Source organism: Corvus moneduloides, chromosome 9 (assembly GCF_009650955.1).
Source record: "Corvus moneduloides isolate bCorMon1 chromosome 9, bCorMon1.pri, whole genome shotgun sequence".
NCBI classification, from domain to species: Eukaryota; Metazoa; Chordata; class Aves; order Passeriformes; family Corvidae; genus Corvus; species Corvus moneduloides.
In genome coordinates this window covers 30,975,980-31,000,751 of record NC_045484.1, presented here as the reverse complement: position 1 = coordinate 31,000,751, position 24,772 = coordinate 30,975,980, and the positions used below count along the sequence as shown (strand labels likewise).

Below are 24,772 nucleotides of genomic sequence, written 5' to 3'. Positions count from 1 at the left end.
CGCGCTGCCTCAGCCGTGGCGGCCGGGCCCAGGCGCCTCCTCAGGGCGGTCCCGGTCCCGCGCATGCTCCGCTGGGCCTCTGCCGTGCCGGGACCGCCGCCCTCCGCCGCCGAGCGCCGCGGGCTGCTCCCGCACAGTCCGGCTCCCGCACCGTCCGGCTCCCGCACCGCCCGGGCCTCCCCGCGACCGCACCGAGCGCCCCGGGCTGCCCCGCACCGAGCGCCCCGGGCCGCCCCGCGGGGCCGCCCCGCCGGGCGCCACGGCAGCGGTGAGTGGGGCCGGACGGGGGGAGCCGGGGAGGGCGGTGCGGGCGGCGGGCGCCTTTCCCGGGGAGGCTGCGCGGGGGCGGCGTGCGGCTCTCCCGGCGGCCGCGTCCCGGGCTCAGCGGGGCGGCCGCTCCCGGGGCGCGGAGCCTCCGTGTTCCCCTTATCCGAGAGGGTGCGGAGCCTCTGGTTCCCCTAAGCCAGGGGGTGCGGAACCGCTGAGTTCCCCTGATCCGAGAGGATGCGGAGCCTCTGGTTCCCCTAAGCCAGGGGGTGCGGAACCGCTGAGTTCCCCTGATCCGAGAGGGTGCGGAGGCTCTGGGTGCCCCGAGCCAGGGGTGCGAGGCCGTGCGGGCAGCGCCGGGCCGGGCAGGGCTGTCAGAGCCACGTTTCGGCCTCGGCACGGCGGGGCGGGGGAGGCCGGGGCGGCGGTGGAAGGAACAGCGTTGAAACAGCAGCGGTTCCGGCCGCCGGTGGCTTTGGAGGAGTTAAAAATCTCCCGGAGCCCGTGGGTGAGCGCGAAGCCCTGTGAGCTCTCTGTGCTGGGGGAGATCCCGCTGCCTTCAACTCCCGGGCAAGCGATGGGCTTGGGACAGCTGATGGTGTCCAGCTGTCGGTCTGGCAGCTGTTCCTCTGTACAGCATAGAGACATTCTGGGACATCTTCCACCCCCCTCTGCCCCTTCCCTCACGGGAGGTATGTGACAGCTGTGGCGGTCACCTGTGGCTGGATCTCCATCACCCCGAAGGATGCGCAGGGATGTGGAGCAGGGAGCCTGGCAGCGGGCAAGATGTGCCGACTGTACGCCCTTGCCAGATGCCTAAAACATCATTCTGCTCTGTGTGTGTGTGCAAAAACTTTTGCTGTGTTGGATAATGGCAGGGAGTCGTAACTAGATTGGTCTTTAAGGGCTCTTCCAACCCAAACCAGTCTATGGTTCTCTAATCGCCTCCAGCTGGTGATTGTTAAAATCCGTGTATGAGGGGAACCAGGACACAAAAATCTGAAGCACACCAAGCCTGTTGCTAATAATGTAGATTGAGGGTAGAAAGGCAACACAGCAGTGGCTCGGTGTGGCAGGAGAGGATGGATCCAGCTCTGTTTAAACAGTCTGTGCTTAGGAGGATGCAGTGTCTGTTCCGAGGGATTAGCGATGGGAAGTCATATTTTGAGGCATGTCTAGAATGCTAAGTGCAGTGCAAGAAAACTTCGGGGGCTTTTTGTGATTCTTTTACTGGGGGAGGCAGATGGAAATAATTTGAAGTTGTGTCCATATTTAAACTTCACTCCAATGAACCCAACTTCACTCTTGGAAGATTCCCCGCAGTTTTATTCCCAAGCGGAGTGGATGTACTTTGGTACTGCTTGATATTAAGTTCAGTTTTGCCCTTATAAGGGGACTGGGAGGCATTTCCTCCTGGCACTTGTTTTTAAAACACACAGGAAGTTGCACCTTGATGTGGGTCTGTGTTAGGTGACACCGAGACAGGTGCTTTGAAATGCAGGGCCAGCTCAGGACACACTCCTCTGGCTGAGCCAACGAATCTGTCAGGCTTGAGATGTTAAAAGTTTCTGATCACAAGCAGATGTTACAAATATTTTTGTCAGCACATTTTTAGTGATTCAGTTGTTAAGTATGTTGCTCATCTAAGTGTCACAGTATCTGCAAGCTGTCCCGAAGCCCAGTGGCACAATGTGTCTCTGGCCTTTGGGAAAGGTGATGTGAAAAGCTTGTAAAAAACCAGGGTGAGTGGATTTAAACTTGAAAAAGAATATAAAGACAGAACTGGAACAATTTTTAAGTCTGTGAACTCCTGGAAGGTTGTGCACTGCACGGTTCTTTCAGAATTGATTGCAAAGTGGCCTTTTCTGAGAGGTAGCTTCAGTAAGTGTTGAACTGTTCAGGAAGATGCTGTTTCTGTGTGTTCAAATTGTCTGTTCAATGATTTTATTTTAAAAACAATCGGGAAGCAAGATCTGGAGGGACTATTTAATGCTAGAACTTTGAAAAGCAAACCTTTATCAGCTGCATAGCAAAAAGCTGAAGTGCACCTGAACAGTCACTCGGGGGGTAAAATCAACTTTCCTTTTCAACTCATTTTTCCCTTGGTCAAACAAGAGTCAGCAATTTCACCTTAGTTTCATTCTTTTGCCTTACCTCTTTAGGGCTGGAATAAGGCAGGGTTCTTACAAGTGGTATAAATTCAGGAAGTTTAGACAGACATTTCTGTAGTGGTTTAGTCTTGCAAATAAAGACTGAATTCAGAGAAATGGGCTTCCCTTTTTTGTGTAGAGAGGAAAAATCTGTTTTCACAGGTAGCATCCTGACAGCTTCACCTCTTTCCCACCACCTGCTCCCTGGATTTGGAGGTGAAACACCTTTTTCTTCTACAGAGCTGGCCTCAGGTTCTTTGGCACCTTCTGATGCCTGATCTGGCATGAGGAAGAGAGGTTCAAAATCCAACACCCAGATGGATAATCCTTGACTCTGTAGCTGTGTTGGGTGTGAATTGCAGCAGGGAAAGCTGCTCTGTTTTCATAAAATGGAAGGTGTTTGCGTTGTTTGGAGAGGTCAAAGCTTTCACACATAAAAGCAAACCCTTAGGACTGGTTTTATCGAGGTGTGAAAAGGGTTGTTGTGAGAATCTCTGACCCAGAAGGAAGCTTGAGAAGCCAGATTGTGGAAGGAACACCGAGTTGAGGCTTGGTTCCTGATTTGTCTCATGTCCAACAGCAATTAAAAATGACAAGATGTTTTCTTCTGGGTGAAAAATTGGCAATATTCACGTTGTTCTTTTGCAGCGTGGCCAACAGTTTGCAATTCAGGCATTATTCCTGTAAACACACTCAGAGTTGCTCCAGATCTTTGAAGCACTTAAAATGCAATTAGGTTTCAGGTATTGGTAGTGGCAAACACTTGCTAAATTGATAGAAAATGGCTTTTACAGTTCAAGCACATAATTCAGGCAGTTAATGCTGAGAGCTTTCCTGCAATAAAGCTTTTCATGGGCTGGAACTGCTCAGTTTTGCTGCCAGGGTGAGACAGATATGCTTGAACCTCCTCGAGAAGGAAAGTGGAGTCTTAAAAAAATCAGCATTTTGGGGTTTTGGCAGCTGAATTGTCACTTCCATCTCTCACTGTAGTTTCTGTGCAGAACATGAAGTGACAGATTAAGGGGGTTGTTCCCTTATTTGATGTCTTTAGCAGCACTTTGGGTATCCCATCCAGGAATTTGTTTTACACAGATCCTTCCAAAAAACTGAAACAGTGCTGAAAACTACTGGAAGAAGAAGTTGCTGATGGTTTTCTTGGGCAAAATGGCTGCAGTTTCTCTTGACTGAAATGGGAGAGGAGGAAGTACAGTTTAGTGGTTTTAATGTCCTGGCCTGTTGCAAACAGGTGGATTTTTAAGGAACATGCCCAGACCCTTTCCTTCATGCTGAAGGGCTTTATAAAACTGAACAGTTTTGCTGGCTAGAGTAATTCTTTTTTTTTTTTTTTTTTTTTTCCCTTGAACTGGTTATATAAATATGACATAAGTTGCATAACTGACAGAAAAATTGAGCTGCAGGAAACTGGGAGAGCAGTCTCACATGGAAAAGTAAAGTCTGGACCAGTTACTCTGAATATCAGTAATGCCTTTTACACAGTGTGGGAGGTTTGATAAATGATATTAATATTGTTCTCTGCATGTGATGTGATTATGATTCTGCCTTGAAACTGCTGGCACATGAAATTATTCTGTTTAAAGTATTCTGGGCTTCTTTTTCCCCCCTCTGGGATGTAAAAGGTAATCTAGGAAAGAAAGGAAAAGAACTGGAAGTTGAGGGAAAAGCAGAGGATTTATGCATTATCCTGAAATGTGGAGCAAAGTAGTGGTAAAAGCCTGGGGGGAAAAAAATGGGAGTTTTTATATGAGGAGGAACCAACCTGCAGAGTAAGGTGGGAATAAGCAGAGAGTAGGAAAATTGTTAAATTAAAGTGGTTTGGTGTTGCTGTTGGTCCTGCTTGGATCTGATTGCAAACAGTCTCCTGGAAATAGCAAGAAGAAGCCTTTGCAAGGGGATTGGCTTCAGGAAACTCAGCTGTCATAAATCCATGTGTCTGGTAGCTTTGCTTTGTGATGCATTTTACTGCTACTCCTTGGAAGCAGGTCTGCTGCATAAAGGGGGCTCTGCTAATAAAGGGAATTCATCAGTTCAGTTCAATGCAGTATTCTCTGAATTTTGAAGCATGCAGGGTTTGCCATGAGCCAGGAGTTTGGCCCCAGTTCCCAAAGGCATAATTCCCTTTGAACACAAAATCTGACAACTGCTCTTCCTAACTCCTGAAGGGAATTTACACATTTCCTCCGACTGTGCTAAAACCTCCCTTGTTTGTAGAGCGAATCTGAGAGGGGCTTTGGCTTGTTAAGGCCTCAGAATATGAATATAGTTCAAATTTTTAGCAGTTTTGGACTCCAAGTGCTGTTTAGACTGTTCTTGTGTGTTTCCTGTCACTTCCAGCTATTCCAAGACTGAATGGAATCTGGCTTGTTCCTCGGGAGGCCCAGCTGGAGTTTAGCAGGATACTGAAATATTAAATTGTATTGTGATACTCCATAATAACACTTCAATATGGTGCATATTCTCTCAAAATGAGTTTATTGGTCTTTCACTGCAGCTCTTTTAAACCACTTCATTTTCCTGGCTGGAAGCTGACACTGAGCTAATATTGACCGATGTCATTTGGAACAGAAGAAAATTGTTGTTCAACTCAGGAAATCTGGGAAAAACCCTTAACACCTTGTTTGTGGAGGAGGAAAAGGACAGCTCTAAACCTTCTACTTTCTTTAGATAAGGAAAATGGAGGAGACAGTGCTCAATCCATGACTGGGCAGGGGAGGGAGGAGAGGGAACACAATTTGTTTGTGTATGGACTCAGTTTTTCAGGAAATGAATTTGGCAGAAGTAGCTTTTATGTTCATTTTGAGCCACCAGTAGCACGGAGAGATACATTAAACAAAACAAGCCTGAAAAACCTCAGCACTTGGACAGTCTGAATGACTTCCTGGTGCTTGCCATCTGTAAATACCTGGCTCTGTTCTCCTCTGGATTTTACTGAAGTGTGATAACAAATGCAAAGCAGGTTTTTTTATTCCTGTGGGTTGTTTTGGTTGATTTCTTTTTTTCTTTTTATGAAGATGAAGTAGTTGTAGAGCGCTAGATGTTTAAGGAAAAGAAAAAGGTATTAAAGGTACCATCTCAAGTGCTGCATTAGGCTCAGTCTTTTGTATTTAAATCTATTTCGCATGGGTTGGTTTTTTTGTCCCTGGAATATCAAGCTCTCACCATCTCAAGCTGGTGGCCTCCTGCATGGAAGAAAGGGGTGGCCACTCTCAGTGCTGAGGTTTTGAATCCAAACCAGCTGGAAGGTGGCATTGGCAGGTCACTTTGTGTGATGTTTTCTTGTGCACTCAGTGTTTCGTGTTTACTGAAGATGCACAAGAAATAACCTTTCATTTCCTGGACACTTCTGTATTTCGCTTTTCCTCAAAGTACGGCAAAGCAGTAAACTTGAAATTGCTGGGGCTGAGAGTTTAAAAGTTCATCAAGGGCCAGAGATCAGGGAGCCTGACCTGTGTGTATCACACCCTTGTGTCAGCCTGTCACAGCTCTGTCACAGCTCTGTCACAGCTCTGTCACAGCTCTGTCACAGCTCTGTCACTCTGTGCTACAGGAATTACCCTCCCTCTGGGGAAAAAAAAATAAAAGGATTACAAGTTCACTGTTTGCCTCTTTGCTCTTTCCTGCTCTTGGCTTGTATTGCATTTATATATATATATATTTTTTTTTTGTATTGCATTTATATTTTTTTTTTCCTTCTATCCTTCCTTCTTGTCCTTAATACTCAATCTGAAGGAAGAGAAAGGCACATTTTACACAAATTACACTTTGGTAATGAAGTAGCAGCTGCAATTCCCAAACTTAGCTCGTGCTACCTTCCACTGTTCCTACTGGCAGTGTCTGTTTGGGCTCTGCAGGCTCTAATGGACACCACCTGCTCCTGAAATGGGGTTATAACCTTGTAACTTTTCTGTTAGGAACCTCAGGGCTTGGCTTAAATATCTTTTATTTCGCTTAGATATTGATCTGTAGAAGTCTCTTAATAACTCCAGGCCCTAAAGACAGGGAATAGTCAAGAGCTCATCCAGATTCTGGAAGGTCTAGTCGGAGACAAGGAAACTGTGTGGTCCCTGATTTTTGGTAGGATCCTAACAATTCATTGCCAAGGAAACCTGTGCTTGTGCTCGTTGTCCTGAGGGGAGCATCGAGGCTGTGTTTACTGATGATACAGAACAAAGCCCGGTGGCCTGATGGATGCATCCCATGGTGATGCAAATTGCTGGCAGGAGCTTTGCCAGCTGCGATTCTCCCTGGAAGCCTTTCTTTTACCACGTGGGAAAAAACCAACGTGTGTACTTCTATACCAACAATTGTTTTAGGAGGAATTCATGGCCTTGAACAACTTTCTTGTAGTTGTGGGGTTGATTAACAGAGGAGAGCCTGGGTTTGATTTCTCTGTCAAAGCCACACGGGGTAAGTGAAAGGACATATAGGGATAGCTGGCTTAGGGCTGCATTTTTACCAGAGAACAGCTATCTTCTGCCAAGTTAAAAAAAACCAAACCTCCTGTGGGTTTTACAGTCCTTTCAGCTTCCTGCTCATGTGACTGACAACAGCCAGGCTCCAGCTATATAAGCAAATACAGCAGCAAACAGGCTTGGCTTAAAAAGAAAGCATCTTTTAAATCCTGAGTACTCACCCCGTGCCTGCACGGCCTTAAAACACCTAAAAGCTGAGGTGCTGATCAGATTACCTTGGCCCTGTGATTAACTCTTCACCCTTTGTTGGGATTGACTGAATGTTTACCTTGCAATTAAAGAGTGTGGTACCTCCAGGTTTAATCAGTGTGTTCTTAGGAGTTTGCTGTTGAATTAAGTGAAAAAGAAGCCAACATTTTTCTTGGCTCGTGGTGTGTGTGGAGGCAGGAGGCAGCAGTGCTGCTGTCCTTGAGGCCATGGTTTCAGGAGGTTTCTCCTCAGCTCTGTGGGAACTTGGACACTGCTGGGGAAATCCTGCTTGAGGAGCACCAGCCTGAGCTCAGGTGGAGCAGTTTAGCTCCATCAGGCAGCGCGGTGTGCACAGAGTTGTTCTCTCCAGACTTGCCCCACAGCCTGGGCCTGGTGCTGTGTCCATGCATCATTTCCCGTTCCTACAGAACCACCCCCTTTCTCTGTACTTAAACTATTAATTTTATGTGACAAAGGCAGGACCTGCCAGCCTGTAAATCTGCCTCTGCAGGGAGAGAAATCTGCATCCTGCATCACTTTCACCTCTTGACACGACCTCTCATTGAGAGGTCCTTGATTTTGCTTCTTGCTTTGTCTGATGAACAAACTCCTTAGGACTTGTTCAATCCACTGTGTCCTTGTTGCTTAACTGCTTGATGAAGTTTAATTAGCAGTTAAACTGCTGTGCTTGTTTGTGTGCACACTCTGCTGGCTCCCCTTTGGCTCTGGAATTCTGTCCAAGCTCAGCTTTGCACACACAAACGGGTGCCTACCACTGAAATTGAGTTATTACATAAAAAACTGGATTTCTCCAAGCTTTGTGGCGAGTTCAGACTTTGAAATACAGCTGAGATGCAAACCACTCTTCCTGGTAATTTCGCTGATATTGCAAAGGTTTTTGTTAAAACCACAACTTTTTCCAGCCAGACACAGGGAAAAGAAGTTTTTTTGCCTTTTTCAGCTCACATTTTGGAAGCTCTTTAATCTGCAGTAGTTCTGCATTTAGGGCCAGGCCAGCTGGCAGACGTGCACATGATCACTCAAAATGTCCCATCCCTGTTCTGCTGGGTGGGACAATTCCTTTTTTAACCCATAAACACTGGTAACCACCAGTGAAACAGTGACATCTTCACCAGGCTCTGTTGTACATCTGCTTACAGCCACAGGAATTGTAGAAATGTTTTAGGGTATGTTCTAATCACCAAGTTATCCTTTAAAAACAAATCCTCTCTCTTCCACATGGGTTAGAAGTTTTCAAAATCAGTGGAGATGAGCAGCTTTCCCAGGCCATTTCAGGATATTTATTTATTAAAACCTGGTGTTGCTCAGTTCCAGACACAGGGAAAGTTGGGAGTGGTTAATTAGCAGGGAAAACTGTCATAATGATCCTTATCTTTTAAACAAATAACGCACTTCTGGTCCTATAAAGCCTTTCTACATGTCTGTACTCATTGGGAGGGCACAGCCTGAAACAGAAATGTGTAACTTATTAAATCCCAGCCAAAGGCTTAGGAAGCAGCTTCATATGTTATTATCTCTGTGTGATAGAGCTTAATTTTTTAGGGTTCAGTTTAGAATCAGACTCTTAAGGACAGGGTTTAGGCCATGCCTCTATAGAGAGCAAGGACGCCGCTCCATGAGCATCCCAGTATAAAATGGGCTAAAATGGGGTCATTCCCTTTCCCCCCATCTGTCTCAGCCTCATCCACAATCAGGGGTGAGCTAGCAAATGAGGACAGGAGGGAAAAGTTCCTTTTTGGGAATTTGACCTGGGGAATCAGCTGATGTGGAGGAGCCCAGTGTGGTGGGCGCTCTTCAGCAGAACTGGTGACTCAGAATTGTGTTGTGGAGTTGGCTCTGGTTGGAGTTTTCAGGCTGAGCCTCACATCATTTTCTGAGTTTCCAGCTCAGGTTTGTCTTCCTCGTTCAATTTGCGTTTGATCCTGATCATTTCCTGGAGCTGTGAACTAAAAATATGGACCGGGGTGGGTTTTTATCTGTGAACATGAGTAATGGGGGGGGGGGGGGTCCGGCCAATTAATTTTGCAATAATTGTGTTCTTTCTTCTTTCATTTTGGAGCCCTGGTCTTGTTCTAAGTCAAAGGCTCTGGCTTTAAGAAAAAAAAAAAAGGTAATTTGGTCAGGATATGTTTTTAATAAGACAAAATGTCATCTTATGCTTAAGGAAATAAATAATTTGTACACCAGTCCTCTCCTTAGGAGGCTGAAACATCTTTCATGTAGCACTTCTGTAATACATAAATTTTCATAAAATTGATACCTTGGACATCCATTTTTACCTTCAATTTATCATTGGATTTATTGCCAGATTGGATGTGTGTGTTCCAGTCCTGTTGATAATAACTAGCAAGGAATGGCTGTTACTGGAATATCTGCAGTGCTGATTCCCTTCCCTTGCCCCAGCTGTTTGCTCTCGTGTTACAGTAAACAGAAAAGAATTCACAAGATCGAAAAGCTGTGGCTTTGGCTTCTATAATTCTCAATTAAACTTCCCTCATTCCCAGCTGAAATGGCAGGGTGGCTTTTCCAGAGCTTTTATCCAAGGCATTTTCCCTTTGGGGAAGGTGTCCCTGCCCATGGCAGGGGGTTGGAATGATGAGTCCTTCCCCGTCCAAACCATTCCACGATTCCAGTGCCTGGGTCTAGCATGTGATGAGAACTGGCAGAAAACAAAGTTTAAAGCAGCCTAAATGAAGTCCTTTGCTCTGGTTTCAGCAACTTCTGGTCACAATCCATTAGCTCAGAGTTTCTTGGGACAAAAATAAGGAGTGGGATGGCATTTCTGGAGTGTTCAGCACTCAATAAATCAAGGCTTTTAATACCATCAAAATAAAAATGTGCAGAGCAAGTGTTCTGCCTCTCTCTGGAATTTCTAAGCGAGCTCAGGTTTCCTTGCTGTGATTGATGAGGAGACAGTGCCGTGCAAATTTCTCTCTCTCAGGAACCGAGTTCTCCTCGTGGTGAGTTTGTAGAACAGGCTTGTTGTCTTTTTGTTTAAATTCAGATGAATTTGCTCATGAGAACGTTTTCTGCATGTCTTGTTCCACTAAAATGTCAGATTTTCAGCAGAGCTGGATTGTGCAGTGAGCACTGAAGGGAGATAAAGAATAGACTGTGGACCGATGGATTTCTTGAGCTTATTTCTCTGTAAGAATGAGGAGAATTACTCTTTTTTCCTGTTTACATGGAAAGATGTGTCTGGACTTGTGCAGAGAGGTGCAGCTGGCAGTTTTTAATTGCAAATAACCTTGTATATAAAGATAACCACTGTGTATGCACAAAAGTCACAGACATAAAAATAAACATTGGCTTTCTTATTGCTGGTTAAATACGATTTATGTGCACTTACGTTTGAGGAATGAACCGACTTGACTTTGTGACATAAATACCGAGGCAGAAATGCAGCTTGGTTGTGGTCATTTCCAGGTTGTGACACCCAGGGCAATATTTTGATTTGAAAACCAGGTATCTGCCCTCTGTGAGGTTCAAATGGTAATTCTCATATTGCTTAAGAAAAGTGCTGGATGGTTGATACATCCAAGTTACTGCAGGAATTACAGATATTTTTTTCCTAAAACTGATTTCTCTGAGTTTTGTCTGAAGCCTCTGGTTAACCTTTCAACACAGAGATCTGCTTCATGTACCAGATGTTTATTTAATGTGTACTAGAATATTCTCTCAGCTCTTTAAATTCTGAAACTATTTAAGCATTGTGAAATGTTTTTTTAATGGGCTGATGCATTTTGAGTCAGTTTTCATGGGATAACAACACTCTGGCAATTGCAGTGACAGGGCGGTGGTTTTTGAGCCTCCCAAAAATCCAGAGGTTTCTGTAAATTATGGAAATGCCTGATGTGGGATTGCTAGTTTTTGTAAGGGATGAACCAACAACAAGCTGAAATTGGAGGTTTTGTTGTTCACATTCCTGCGTGTTAGCTCACAATTAAATTTCTGACTTGCTTTTACGGCCACAAAAAAAGGAAGTTCTTTATGGAGAAGAGAATTTAGAGCTGAAAGCCCCCTCGGGCAGCTCAGGGCTGTGGTGTCCTCAGTTTGTGCATGCACAGGGCACCTTCTGCTTTTATTTCTCATTATTTTCTCCAGGACTCCATGTACTTTACAAGGGGATTTGCTTCCCAAAGTGGAATTTGTCGCAAGCGCTGCCCCCTGCAGTTAAATATTTATTGCCCAGAAATGCTGTGGTATTTGCAAATTGGCTGCAGCCTTGGAGCCAAGCAGGAAATATCCAGATGCTTCATAAAAGTTCCTTTTTTCCATAGATTTTGGGTTGGAAATCCAGGCTTTGGAATTGTGACTGTAAACCAGCCAGTTTCATCACAGTGGATAAAAAAGGGGGAGAGTTGTGATTTGTGATTTAAAGTTCCTCAGACTTGTCTCTATCTTTCCCTCTGTCTTTCCAAATTTCCTGGCTGTGGGATTCACAAACTTCCCTTGGAGCCCTTCTTTTCCAGCCGTGTTCACTCCTCTGACTTCTCATTTGTAGAAGTATGAACAAAAATCCCCAGGGAGTGTGAAGCTGCACTCACAGCTCAGTTAAAATTAAAACCAAGTTCTTGCAGCAAATCGTGGATTCTAAATTTACCCTCCCTACTCCCTCAAAAAAAAAAAAAAAAAGGAGAAAATTTCGTGTCTCATGGTCTCTGAGGCACAAAATGTATTGTTACTTCTGGTATCAAGTTCAAAAGGGGAAATACGAAACCCCAGCTCTAGAGCCCAGTTCCTGTTTTTCTCACTTGACAGTTTGAGCTGGGACTTGGTTGCTGCTGGGTTTTGTTACTTTTGGACGTAGGCAAATGGGTTTTAATCATTTACAGGTGGCTTAGTCTGGGCTTAACGTTTATCTGTCCTCTCTTTTTTCTGAGTTAAGGTGAAAACTTCACCCAGACGAGTGATGTTCTGCTTTTTCTGGAAAAAAAAGAGCAGAAAATGGTATTTTTTTAAAGCTAGCACAACATAACGAAAAGAAAAAAATTAATAATTCATTCATAGGTCCATAATAGAGTAGTGCAAGTGTAATACTCAACAACTTTCAGAAAATAGAAAGTATCTTTCCTAAAGGTTTCAGGATTTTTCCTCCTGTGTTTTCTTTTCCCTTGATGTCCAAAACAAGCCACTCAACCCCAAAAGAAACTTGTTATTTCGGCAGTGAGAGGGGAAGATGCAATAAAACTTGATGTAACTTGTGAAGGATTTATATGATGATTAATATGATTCCAACATTAACTCAGTGCTTTGCTACCCCGGCCTCTCTCTTTTCTTCCCTTTGCCATTTTTTATGATCTCTTTTAAGGCATGAGCGTCACAATTAAATTATTGGGTCAATATCACTGCGATTCTGGCAAAGACTTTGGTCTATATGATTTTTAAGCACATAAATAGTTCTGGAGACCTACTTGTGTATATAAAATATACAGGATCACATATTACCACCTCTAGTGCCTACGTAGCATTGATATCTGATTAACTTAATTAATCTCGATTAAACTTTACGTCTGTCATGAAGATTTTTTTAAAGGCTTTTCTGTTCTCCTCTGTTTTCATGGTAAATGTACAAAGTATAAAAGTTACGAACTTAACTCTGTGGAAATTCCCTGTATGTGAGCAGCAGTTCCTGTAAATAAGACAAAGACTCACTTTACGAGGGGTTTTTTCTGGTTTTTGTGTGGTGCGAACAACAAAGGGCAGAGATCCTGCGTTCAGAAAGTCTGTGATCACAACTTTGGGATTTCTGAGGATGATCTTGGAGGGCAACTCAGTAGCTCAGCGTGGCTGCAGTTAAGGGGTAGAGGGTAGGAAAGTATTTTCTGAAGCCAAATCTTTGGGAGGCGCCTGTTAAACTTTTGGAGAGTGATTTCAGCGTGACAAACCCTTAATTTCAAGTCCTTTTTAACACTGGCTTTCAGCAGCATAAGCCCATGAATCATCTTCTTCAAAATGATCCCTGAAGGCTGAAAGAAGGAGTAGCAAATCCTGCAGAATTTTTCACGGTGTTCCCGTGACCCCTCTGTCCTGGAGCTCCTGGGAGCAGCCAGTGGTGTCCAGGGTGTGAACCAGGAGATGCCAGAGCCAGCCTGGGAAAGCAGACATGGCAGGAGGGATTTGGGATGAGCTTTGGGATGAGTCACCCGCGTCTGAGTCAGTGCTAAAAGCCATTGAAGAAGAGTGGCACAGCTTAGCTATTTTTAATATTTGCTTACTCACATTTACTGTACTGAGCTCTTTACAGGAAAGGTGGTTAAGAGCTGTAGTGAGCTCTTAAAGCCACTTTCCATGGCAGCAGCTCCTTTAATTGATTGGGGGTGATGTCTTCAGTCCTGCCTTTTCTGAGCTTTTAAGGCCTGGGCATAATTCTTGTGCTTGATGCTTCCAGAAGTGCTGCAGTGTGATACTCACAGGATTGCCTCGGGACCTGCAGGGATAAACTGGATTTCAAAACTAGCAGGAGCAGCTTGATAGTACCTAGAAGTGATTTTTGACCTCACCAGGTGGAATTTAGTCTCAAATGGATTAATACATGAATAAACCATTCCAGGGTCTCCGCCACGATGGAATTAACAAATCCCAACTTTTCTGTTGCAAACACAATCCGTAGGGTGCTGCCCCTCCTGCACAGCAGCACGTGGAGCTCTGATGGCCAGGAAGGTGCAGCCCTGGCTCTCTCCCTCACAGGCAGAGCTGTTCTCCCCTTTCCAGCTGTTCCCAGCTGTGCCTGCAGCAGGAGGAAGCCGAGCAGGTTGCTTGGGGTGCGTTTGTGTCACCGAGTTCAGCAGTGGCTTCCTGTTTACTGCTGCTGAGGGAGGGCTTGGCCTGGGAGCAGAGAAGGTGCCAGAGTGGCTCGTGGATTTGCTGTTAGGCAGGGACTGTAGCCATGAGTTGGGGATTTTGCAGTGGAATCCCTGTGCTGGCTGGAAGTCGCTTTCTTTTCGTTTTCCTTTTCTTTTCAAACATTCCCTGCTGCACAACCAAATTCCTTGAGTTTTGTGTTGGTGCCGGAGCTGGGAAGGGTGGCTGGGGTCCCAGCTCTGCAGAGCAGAGGTTGGTGGGTTGGATGGGGATAAACTGGCTCTGCTGGAGCTGTGGGAGCTGAGATAACTCCTGTTACCAGCCTCCTGGGAGAAGGGCTGCCCTGTGGCTCGTGCAGCCGAGATCCTGGGAGAGCAAAGCCCGAAGATCCTTCCCAGCAGCAGGGAAATGGTTCTGCATCCAAAGCTGCTCTTGAGAGAGGGAGGCAGAGCTGCAGCTGAGAAATGTCTGCTGCTTTGGGCTTCTGAAATAAAATCATAACTGGGCTGAAAAATTAACTGGCCGTAGACTTTTGTGAAACTGCTCTTGGCCAAAGCAAGAAATGGAGCTCCTGTCAGTTTTCATAATACACAGACAGTGCTGGGAATGCAGATAGGCTCCTGGAAAGGTAGAAGTTCACATTCCTCTCATAATTGTTGACTTTGAATTCTGAAATATAGAATAAATGTTTGAAGTTGGGTTTTTTCCAGCTTTCCTGCGTCGTGTAAGACTCTGCGGATGATGATTCTGGAGTTAAAGGCCACCTGGAGCTTCCAGGCAGCCACTGCAGAAATGGCACAAGCAAATGTTTTCTAAAAGGAGAGAAATGAGTGAATTGTAAATAAACATGAGATGATTCAGCCCTACCAGAATTGTGTAGAAGAGTTGAGTTGTTAACCTGGCAGAGGTGTGAGGCTCTCTAGGGCAGGGAAGTTGTTGGTGCCAGGCTGGAATTGCTGTTGGGGTGAGATCTGTGCCAGGTGTGAAGTGTAGCAGGGTCTGTCTGGGGTTGGATGGGTGCAAAGGCAGCTTTAGGCATTCTGGGACCAAACCATCAGTGACAGGAGAACTGTGCAAGCTGCAGGACAAATGATCAAATCCATAAGCCAGCAGGACTCCCTAAGGAAAGGAAAACAAAGTCCCACTGCTCATCACTGTGCACTGAAGCCACTCATGTGTCTCACCACCTGTGGACCACTGTTGACACAGCTCTCATAGGCAAACATGTAAAATTTGCTCCTATTTAGCCAGTTAGTTAAAAATAGTGGATGTATTTGTCCATGAGATTGAATGAATTGAGGGTAAATATTTGGTTTGCTTGCCAGGGTGGTGCTGGGCTACAGCTCATGGTTGACAGGAGACTCACACCAGCAAACTCTTAATTGTAGCAGCTGCTCCAGAGCATTGCCAGATAAATTGGCCTGTGAAAATTCATGGCTGAAAATGATAGGCAGAACTTTGGGTGGTTGAAGAAGATCTGTAATGACGTGTAGGGTGTCTCGAAGCACTGTGTGTGAGGGGGTGGTGCTGGAAGACAGGACTGGATTTACAGGTTCCTTCTGCTGCTGGTGGCAGAGCCTGCCGTGCTCAAACACTGAATTGTCTTGGTTGTCTCAGGAGATAAACCTGATACCAGACAAATAACAGGGTGTTGCTCTGTTTGAGGCAGAAAGCAGCTGTTAGATAAGACTTCAACTGCAGCAGCTGGCTGTTCCATATTCTGAAGGAGCATCCCTAGGAAACCTTGGGAGACGTGTCCTTAGTGTCCCAGAGCAGCCAGAGCTCAGGCTCTGCTTTTGGCCACCAAAGGGAGGCACAAGGATCCTGGGTCTTGGCAGAGCTCGAGTTGTTTACTGAGACAACTTCCTAAAGGCTTCTTTTGGCTCTCACGGATTGGCTTCTTCTGTTTCAAGTGGCTTCTGCCAGTTTCCTTGTGTTTGATTTTTGGGAAGAAAAGAGCCTTCAGCTGGAAGAAATTACAAGTTTTTTCCCCAATCTTTGTTGCAGTTGGGATCAGAGAAAAACAATTTAGGGTGAGATCTGAACCATGTCATTTCTTTATTGTCTTCACAGGTGGTATTTAGGGCTTAGCTCCTCTTTTTGAAGGTGGGAATATAAGGATTCAGAGTAGGCAGTGTAAGGATTCATTAAAGCCTGAAAATATAAAAGCAATTGCAAGCAAACCAAAGCATATCCTGGGGGAGAGTTCACTCACCCAGATTTGAATCTGCAGTTTAAAGAGATGAGTTTAGATGCAGATGTAAGATCTCTTCTCAGTCAGAGGACTTGGAAGCCTCATTTTGGTTCAGACGAGTCCATTAACTGTCCCAGTTCCTTCCTCTGACTAAGAGGGATAAATGTCTTCACAGCCAGCCATGCATACAGGTGCTCTCTGGTGATTAATAATAATAAAAAGTAATTGCTGTGTGTGCTCATCCCAACAGATGGGCAATAAATACCTGTATTTCCCACTTGTATTAAAAACTATGGCTTGGTGGCATTTGGTTCTTCCTTGGGTTGTCCATGTCTTACCATGAAGTGCTTGGGCTGCTCACTCTGTGCCCACTTTTCTAAACTGAAAACATTTTTTTTCTATGCACACCAAACCGGTGTAGCCCAATAACTCCACACAGGAATTTTTTGGGTTGGAAAAGTCTATATTGTCCACTTTCCATTGAGCCTGAGAAGATCTTGTGCATGTTTGTGACTACAGTTGGGGGCTACGAGGATTACAGCAGGGTTTTACCTTAATAAAAGAGGAGCAGAGAGCACAGAGCGGGCTAAGAGACTTTGAAGATCAAATTGTTCTCTAAATCCCTAGTTCATTATGGAATTGTGTGGTTTTCAACTCTGTTATAGCAGGAATGTTTCTTAGTTAGGGGATATTTTTGTTGGTGGTTTGCTCTTAAGAGAAGGGTGAACAAAACCAGTGAAGTTTTGTTTGCTTTTGTTTGGGCCTCGTTTTAAAGGGCGAGCCCTTAAAAGTGAACTTTAACAATATCTCCTCGCCACATTAAAAATAAATAAGAAAGAAAAAGGCAAACCATCAAAAAAGTCTTACCAAAGTGCAAAGCCACCACAGGAAGCACATGACTGCCAGCAGCCATCTGGGGGGTTTGGGTGCTCTGCCATGTTCAGAGGTGTTGGCCACATAGTGAGAACCTCTTTAGGCCTTTGGAATGACCTTAAGTGGCAACAGGTTGGTGACATTTATTTTGAAACCAGGTTGAGTGCAAGAGGTGCCTCTGTTTGAGTTTCTTCTACTGAGGGAAAGTTGGGGTTGGTCCTTGCCCTCAGGAATCCCTGCTCCGTGGGAGGAGCTGGGATGCCCTCACAGCCTCTGGGCAGCTCAGCCCCTGGGCAGGATGGTGCTGGACTAAAGGAATTTTGCTGCTGCAAAACCTCCCCTGTTGCTTGTTCCTTCTCTGACCTCCATGTGTGTGGTGGCTGATGGTGGCAGGGGTGGCAGTGAGATGATCTTTAAGGTCCCTACTGACCCCACATCGGTGTTTTTATGGGGGGGCGTTGTAGGGGGTGAGGAGTTTTGCTCATAGCCATGCTGCCCAGTGAAGAAGGGCTGGAGGGAACTGGGCTGAGAGCCTCCATTTCGTGATTAGATGTGAAAATGAAAAAGGTCAAGAACATCTGGAGCTGCTCTCCAGGAAGTGGCTGCAGGGCCGAGCAGGAGGGAAGTGTCCGTGTGTGGTTTGTGAGCCGGGAGCCCCGCTGGGGTGGCTGTGAGCCAGCGGGACCTTTGCAGCAGCTCTGTGGTCACCCAGTCCCAGCTCCTTTGCATGTTTTACACACTCAAACTAGAAAGCAAAGCCCGTGAGGAGTTCACCTCCTCAGGCTGGTGGGGCTTGGAGGAACTGCTTCCAACTCTCTCTCTCTCTGTTAGGGATGTGGGAGAGCTGGGCTTTACCAGTGCTGGCACTGATTTCCTGGGTAAGTGAGCAACTCATTTGATTTCTCCTCTACTCATTTGCAGAAAGGACTTGTTGAGAATGTTTCTCACCAGTCTTGACTTCGCTAGACCTCAGCTGGTTGCTTGTTTTGGTTTGTTTCTTACTAAAGATCTGAGGCGCCGTCGGAAATCCGGGTGCTGTCGTAATAAATCCGTGCTTGCTTTTTCCTTAAAAGCCAGTGAAATGTGGGATTGCCTCGTTGAGGAGCACCAGTGGGTCGTGGAGGTGGTTGTTGGGGTTGTTTTGCAGCAAGCTCTCTTGGAATTGTCTAAGGGATTACCGAGTGGAACAGTGTGGAACAGGTGCCAGGATGGCGCATCTGGGCCCTGGGGATCATCCCATCTCCACATGCACAGCCTCTGGAGCAAATGAATTTTATTAAGTGAATAAGGTGAGGTGGGATGAACTCTGGCTTGTAAAACTTGGCTTTTAGGGGAACTTGGAGCTCTGAGAGCCTGTAGATGCATAACGAGTCCCCAGAGGTTTCTTCATTAATCATTTCAGCATGGTGGGATCTCTGAGATTTTAAGGCTCAGGAGAACAGGATGAAGTGACCTCTCTTGTTCCTGTCTGGTTAAAGAGGGGAGGAAATCTCCAGTTACAGACCTTCATGTGCAAGGTGTGAACCATGAAACTGCTTCACCTCCCTCCTGGTGGCTTTCCCTGCTTAGGAGAACTCCTGGAGTTCCCCAGCACTGCCCTGGCCTGGTGGCTGCTCCGGCCACGTCCCCACAGGCTCAGCTGTGTGATGATGATGTCCCACTCTGGTCCCCGAGTCAGCAGAGAAATGGCACATGGTGGGGGGGGGTTTCTTCCATTCTGTTCTTTTCCTCTGCTGCCTTTCTGACGGATCTGTAGCACGGCTGCAGAGTGTTCTCCTCCCCTGGGGAAGGCAGAGCTGTTCCCTGCCTTCAGCTCCTCCTCGTAGCCCTGAGGGCTGTGCTGGACTGAAGCTCCGCAGCTTTTGCTGTGTGACCCCTGTTCTCTCACTCTCTGTGCCTCATTCCCACTCGTTCACTTCCATGGAAGCTTTAACTTTTATCTGCAACGTGTCCGTAGCCCTGCCACGTCCTGCCCCAGTGACCTGCTGAGGGTCACTGCCACGTCAGCCCAGCAGGAGCCAGCTCTGCCCAGCCCTTAACACTTTCTCTTGAGAGGAGCCTCGGAGGTGTTTGCCATGATGAGCAATTTCCCTGGCAGTTTTCCCACACGCCTGAAGTGCCCCTCAGGAAACCCCTGAAATCAGCGCGGTGCCACCGGGAAGAGGCCGTGCTTCCTGGAGCTCTGCTCCATTGCTGGGAAGGTGGCGTGGCTCTTTTCCAGAGAACTTCCATCCCACCCCAGAGGTGCAGACTGCCACGGGCGTGGGGATGAGAGGAGAACATCAAGGAAGGAAAAGGATCATTAATGCCGTGTCCCAGGCAGGAATAAAAACAAATTGTCCGTGTAAATCACCCTAAAATTGGAATGCCACTTCAGCCCCGTTAGCTTTATTGTCAGGCTGATGCTGGTTTTTAGATAGTTGGCTTGTGAGGAAAAACTAATTACAGAAAAATCAGGTCGTTGTTGGAAGGGTTCTGTGATGGCTTCTTGATGGCTTCTTGAGGCTTGAGACCTTTGCCTCTAAGGAAATTGATCCTGGTTTTAAGGAGAAGTGCTTGGTGTTGACTACACAAGGATATAATAATAGGTTGTAAGCCTCAAGAATTGTGTCATTTAAAGTTGTTTTTACACCAGAAACTGTGGATAAAAGAGGATTAAGTACACCTTTATGAGCTATAAAAGCTTAGTTGAAGATGCCCCTGCTCACTGCAGAGGGGTTGTGACCTTTAAAGGTCGTTTCCAACCCAAACCATACTACGAAAAATTGGTCATTACAGAAACCCAGCCTGTATCCAAAGGAAAATCAGGCTGGGAAGAGCAGGTAATGCAGAAAACAAAGTGATTTTGTGTTTGTGTGCTCCTGCATGTGCCCCAGCCATTACAGGCAGAAAATAAAGGTGGCAAATTAACAGCCAGCTCTCCGAGAGGGCTGAGCAACTTCTTCCCATACTGGTGACACGTCATGAAATTCAGAGAAGTGGCTGAAACTGCCTTGGAAAGGCACAGGAAACAAGCAGGGTCACTCCTCAGGGTGCAGCAGAGGATGGAGTGAGTTTGTGAAGCTCTGGGTAGGCACAAAGCACTCAGAGAACACACCAGGAGTTGGCCTCCTCTGCTGCTCAGAGCTGGAGAGCTAAAAATGGAAATATTTGGTATCTGTTAATATTAGCATGCCACTAATGAAGCTGGCTGGTTTTCAGTTCTTGAGAACTTTGCTGCACATGACCCACTTTTGATGAAAATTTCCATTCTGTGCCCTCTTGGCCCTACTCTAAAACACAATTTTGCAGCGTGGAGCGGTCGTATCACAGCATGGACTGCACAGAAGAACCCAGGGGAATTAGTAATTCTGGTTTGGGGGCAGAGGTGAGCAGTGTGTGGTGAGCTCACTGAATAAAAGCGTGCAATAAAGACAATAATCAATAACTGAAACAAATCAAACGTACATTTGGGGAGAGGATGCTGTGGAGAACAAACAGCGTGTGCTCATGGATCTAAATTTTCAAGGAGTCTCTAAGAGGTTATGCAGGGTTAAATGCATGCCCTGGGCTGGACAGGATGGGAAAGGTTTATTGGGGAGTGTGGTGAAAAAATAATAATAATTGAGAGCTTTTGGGCTGACATTAAAGTATAAATAGTACAAAAGTGACCTGATGCTTAAGGAAAACTTATCTGTTCCTATATTGGGATAAGCAATCATAAACATCCCCAGGCCATGGCCATGTCAGGAAACCAGAAACTAAATGGGCTGAGAGGGCAGAAAAGAAGAAGAACTTGAAAATGGTGCTTCAAAGTGAGTTTTGGGTTGGTCAGATTTTATCTGGGATTTTCCTGTACTCATATTTTAGGGGCTTTTGCTGAAAAGGTTCTGAAATGGACCTTCCATCTTTGCATTTGGCTTCCAGGCTCCTGGTTTATGGTGAAGTGTGGTGTTGGTGGAGCAGCATCCTTCTGGTTCAAGGAGGACTTGCAGATAGTTTCAAAAATATTTAAGTTCTGCGTCTGCCTGTTCTTAGTTTTCGAGGCGTGCCCAGGTTTAAAGGGGTTGTTTAGCAAATAGTGTTGTACATTTGGCTTTTTTCTTAAAAATGCTGGAGCTGCTGGGCTTCAAATGTAGCACATCCTAGGCAGGAACTTGAGTTTTTACCAAATATTATTCTCTCCCGAATATTTTAATAGTTTAATGGCCAAACTGATTTTGAACAATCCATCTTTAGACTTCCCTCCCTCTATTTTGTAACTTTTCCTCTTTCTGATACCAGAAGTGTGTGAAGGCTCTGTCTGGGTGTGCGGAAAAAAAATTCCTTCCCTGAGATCCAGCTCTGTTCTTTGACATCATCCAAAGAAATCAGATGTGAGTTCTGGCAGCTGTGGGTTCATGGCTTTGTGTTTGTGCCCAAAATCTCTCAGCTGTGTGGTGGAGCCTTGGGTGAAGGATGAGCCATCCCCTCCCGCTGCTGGTGTTGCCCCGGGCCGGGGGCGTGCTCACGCTGCCAGTCAGGTTCTGGAAATACAGCTTTTGAAGGAGGTGGCAGAAATCCCAGAATCGTGGGATATCCTGAGCTGGAAGAACCCTCAAGGATCATCCAGCCCAGCTCCTGCCCTGCTTGGACACCCCAACAGCCCCAAATCCCACCCTGGGCATCCCTGGCAGTGCTGTCCCAGCGCTCCTGGAGCTCCGGCAGCCTCGGGGCCGGGACCATTCCCTGGGGAGCCTAGGCAGTGCCCCAGATGTCTTATCCAGAAGGATCCAGGGAGAAGCAGCCTGGGAATCTGAAATCCAAAAGGATTCCATCACCTGGCTTCCCTTGTCCAGCTGGGTGGTGCATGTGTGTGTGGGTCAGGATTTTAAATAACCAGGAAAAGCCTTTGCATGGGGGAGTGGGATCTCAAGAAGAGCCATCCTGCATTCCCAAAAATACTCTGGAGGGTGCACCACAAAGAACTGTTTCCACTGGGAGAAACGGAAATGAAGCGAAATTAAAAGATGCCTGAAAAAGGCGAGTGCTGTCCTGTCAGTCAGCAGGGACTGAGCACATCCCTGCCATCCTGGGATGTGTCCCCTGGGCAGGGAGGAGACCAGAAACTACACAAATAACAATTCTCCACTGAGCCTCTGAGAGCTTTTCAGTGGCAAAGGGTAAAAATCCCCTTCACATTTCAGAGATGAAGCATTTCAGTGTGTGGGTCTGGTGAGGGATGCTCCGACAGAGCAGGAATTTGTCTCGGTCAAAGGAGACTTTTTGGAAGATGGGGATGCATTTTTAAAATGTGAATCCCTAACAATGAGCACGGGAATGTCTGGAAAACCCATTAGGAAATAATAAATCAGAGATTGGATGTTGGTTTGTTTGGTTCATCCCCAGAAGGTTTTGTAAATGAAGCAGCACTTAAGGGTTTTTAGGATTCTGGGAATTGCTAAAATCAAGAGTAGGAGCTTTTAACCAAAGCAAAGCAGCACTGTTGGAAAACAAGAAGTTTGATTTATGAATCTTTAAAAGGCAGTGGTTTTATATTCCCCCTCACATTTTAAAACATCTGGACAACCTTTTTAACGTTAGGCCCACACAGACACTGAAATATATGGAGCTTCAGTTATATGTCATTTAAAAAGGGGTGGTTTTCATGAGATTCAAGTTCATATTTTTCACCTTTTGTGTTTCAGTTTTCTGGTGCTGTGCAGACGTAATTCCTGGCTTGTCTGCATATTCCAAAAATCAGGCTTTCAGTTACTTCTTCCCCATATTATTGCCAAGGGAATATGCCTGGAAAGTCAAATTTAGCATTCAAGTGGCAGGGATGGCAGGAACACGCAATTTAATTGGCAATGTGTGCCAGGCTCTTCAATAGAATTCTTTTTCTGGGACAGTATCACGTTTGCTGGGCTCTTCCCAAGCACGAGGGAAGTTGTGTGGCACCGTCTGACTTTTTCCAGCCTAAGCCTCAGGCTTTTAAAGCAATATTTGCTGCAGTCTGCTAGGACAGGTTAAGGCCCCACACTGGTGAAGCAAAAATAATAAATACACCTTTAGTTTAAACACATTTTGGCAGAGATGGGGGAGGAGGAGGGAAAAAGGAGGGATGGAGGCTGGAAGTGGAGGCATCTTTCAGCCTCAGATGAGTGATGGGTGAGGTTTCCCAAACCAGCAGCACTGTCAGTTTTAGTTTAGACACATTTTAAATGATAACCTGGGAGGGGAAGAAACAGCAGAGAGCAGGGAAGGATTGGAATGAATATCTAATAAAAATGTGAGGAATGGAGCGACTTCAAAAGTCCCAGAGGAAATAAAGCACAGAGGAAAATGTTCCTGTGGTGTCACAGCTGAGGCTTGTGATGAGACCAAGCCCAAACTGAAAATAGGGGAAAAATGCAGGGAATAACCAAAGCTTTCCCTGGGATTTTTGGTTGCATCTCAGGCAGTGCCCCCAAAGTGTCAGAGGAGATCAGTGGACGTGCCCAAACTCCTGGGTGGTTCCTGGGACTGGCTTTGGCTGAGACCAGATCCAGATCTCAGTTATAATAAAGGTTCCCTGGGACTGCAGGTGGAATTTCATCAGCCTGGCCATTTCATTTGTGCCTCAAACTGTACAAAGCCATTCCTGACAATGCCTATTTTCCCTTTTTTTTCAGTCAAAGTGAAGCTGCTCCTGGGGAGAGTGAAGACAACCCATTTCAGTTGTGTAGAGGATCCCACAGGCACATAAATGCAGGTGTGTTGGCTTTGGGGGTTTATTTTTTATTTGTTTTTTTAGTGGGAGGATTAATTTCATAAACTATAAAATTGGTTTTGTTGTTGATTGAGCTGAAGTTTAGAAAAACATGGAACAAAGAACCCAAATAACCCAAATAACTTTCTGCTCTTTCTGTTTAAGCACTGGGTGCTTAAATAAAACACAATTTTCTTTTGAGTCAGAGCTGCCCTGTTGTGCATCTTTGCTAATCTAAAAGCTCTTGCATTAAACCCACTCAGTGCTACTCTTTCCTCCTGGAGAGAGAGAGAGAAGTAGTAATAAAAGATAAATGCCAATAAATCTTATAAAATACACCATGACTCATAAAGTGATGGGAGTTTCAATCACAAAGGGTGAGAGGGGAGAAAACAATGAGAAGTATTTTGCTGTTAAGGGGTTGTAAAAATAGAAGCTGACTTTTTAAAAAAGGAAACATAAAATGAGCTGTTTAAATCACTCAGTCTCAAGTGTTGTTTTCCAGCCAATTAAGTGCTGAAGGATATGAAAGTTGTGCTTTACAGCGAGAAGAGAAACCTTTCAGAAAAGCTGTGGAGCCACCAGAAGAAAAGGGAATGATTTGGAGCAGAGTTCCCAGAACCAGAATAATCACTGACATTGCTTTTTTCCCCTTTTCACCTCGTTGGCTTTGAAGAATCAGCTTCCCACCTGAGGATTTTGAGAGCTGTGGTGCCTGGCCCCTCGTGCCAGCAGTGATGGATTTGTGTTCTGGATTCCAGCTCCCCCTCACGTTTCCCTTTGCTCTTTTCCCTCCTCTCCCAGTATCTCAACGTAAAAGAAGATTGCAAAGCCATGGCTTTCTGTGCAAAAATGAGGAGCACCAAGAAAAATGAACTCAACCTGGAAGCTCAACACCAGGGGCTGGAAATCCTCTTCTACCTGCAGGACAAAGCCCCCATTTGTTACTCCAGCGGCGAGTTCACCTCGGAGGAGCTGTGCATTGAGGCTGCCCAGAGGTGTTGTGAGTATTTGGGTTTATTTCAGCTCAGCACCCAAAGTGAGGCATCCTCTGTGTGTCCATCAGAGCCACCCT

General features: G+C 45.8%; 1 protein-coding gene across 2 annotated transcripts in view; it reads left to right on the top strand.

Moving 5' to 3' along the window:
* Positions 1-202: 202 nt before the first annotated feature.
* The window catches only part of JAK1 (Janus kinase 1), a 44,980-nt gene continuing 20,410 nt past the window's right edge, over positions 203-24,772 (top strand). Inside the window, exons 1-3 of one of the 2 annotated variants that reach the window (XM_032117515.1) lie at positions 203-268; positions 23,621-23,700; positions 24,502-24,700. In XM_032117515.1, coding sequence (XP_031973406.1) covers positions 23,695-23,700; positions 24,502-24,700 — 205 coding nt within the window. In that variant the 5' untranslated portion in view covers positions 203-268; positions 23,621-23,694. Of the gene's footprint in view, positions 269-800; positions 960-23,620; positions 23,701-24,501; positions 24,701-24,772 lie in introns of those variants that run through there. The other variant, XM_032117516.1, reaches the window with a different exon arrangement.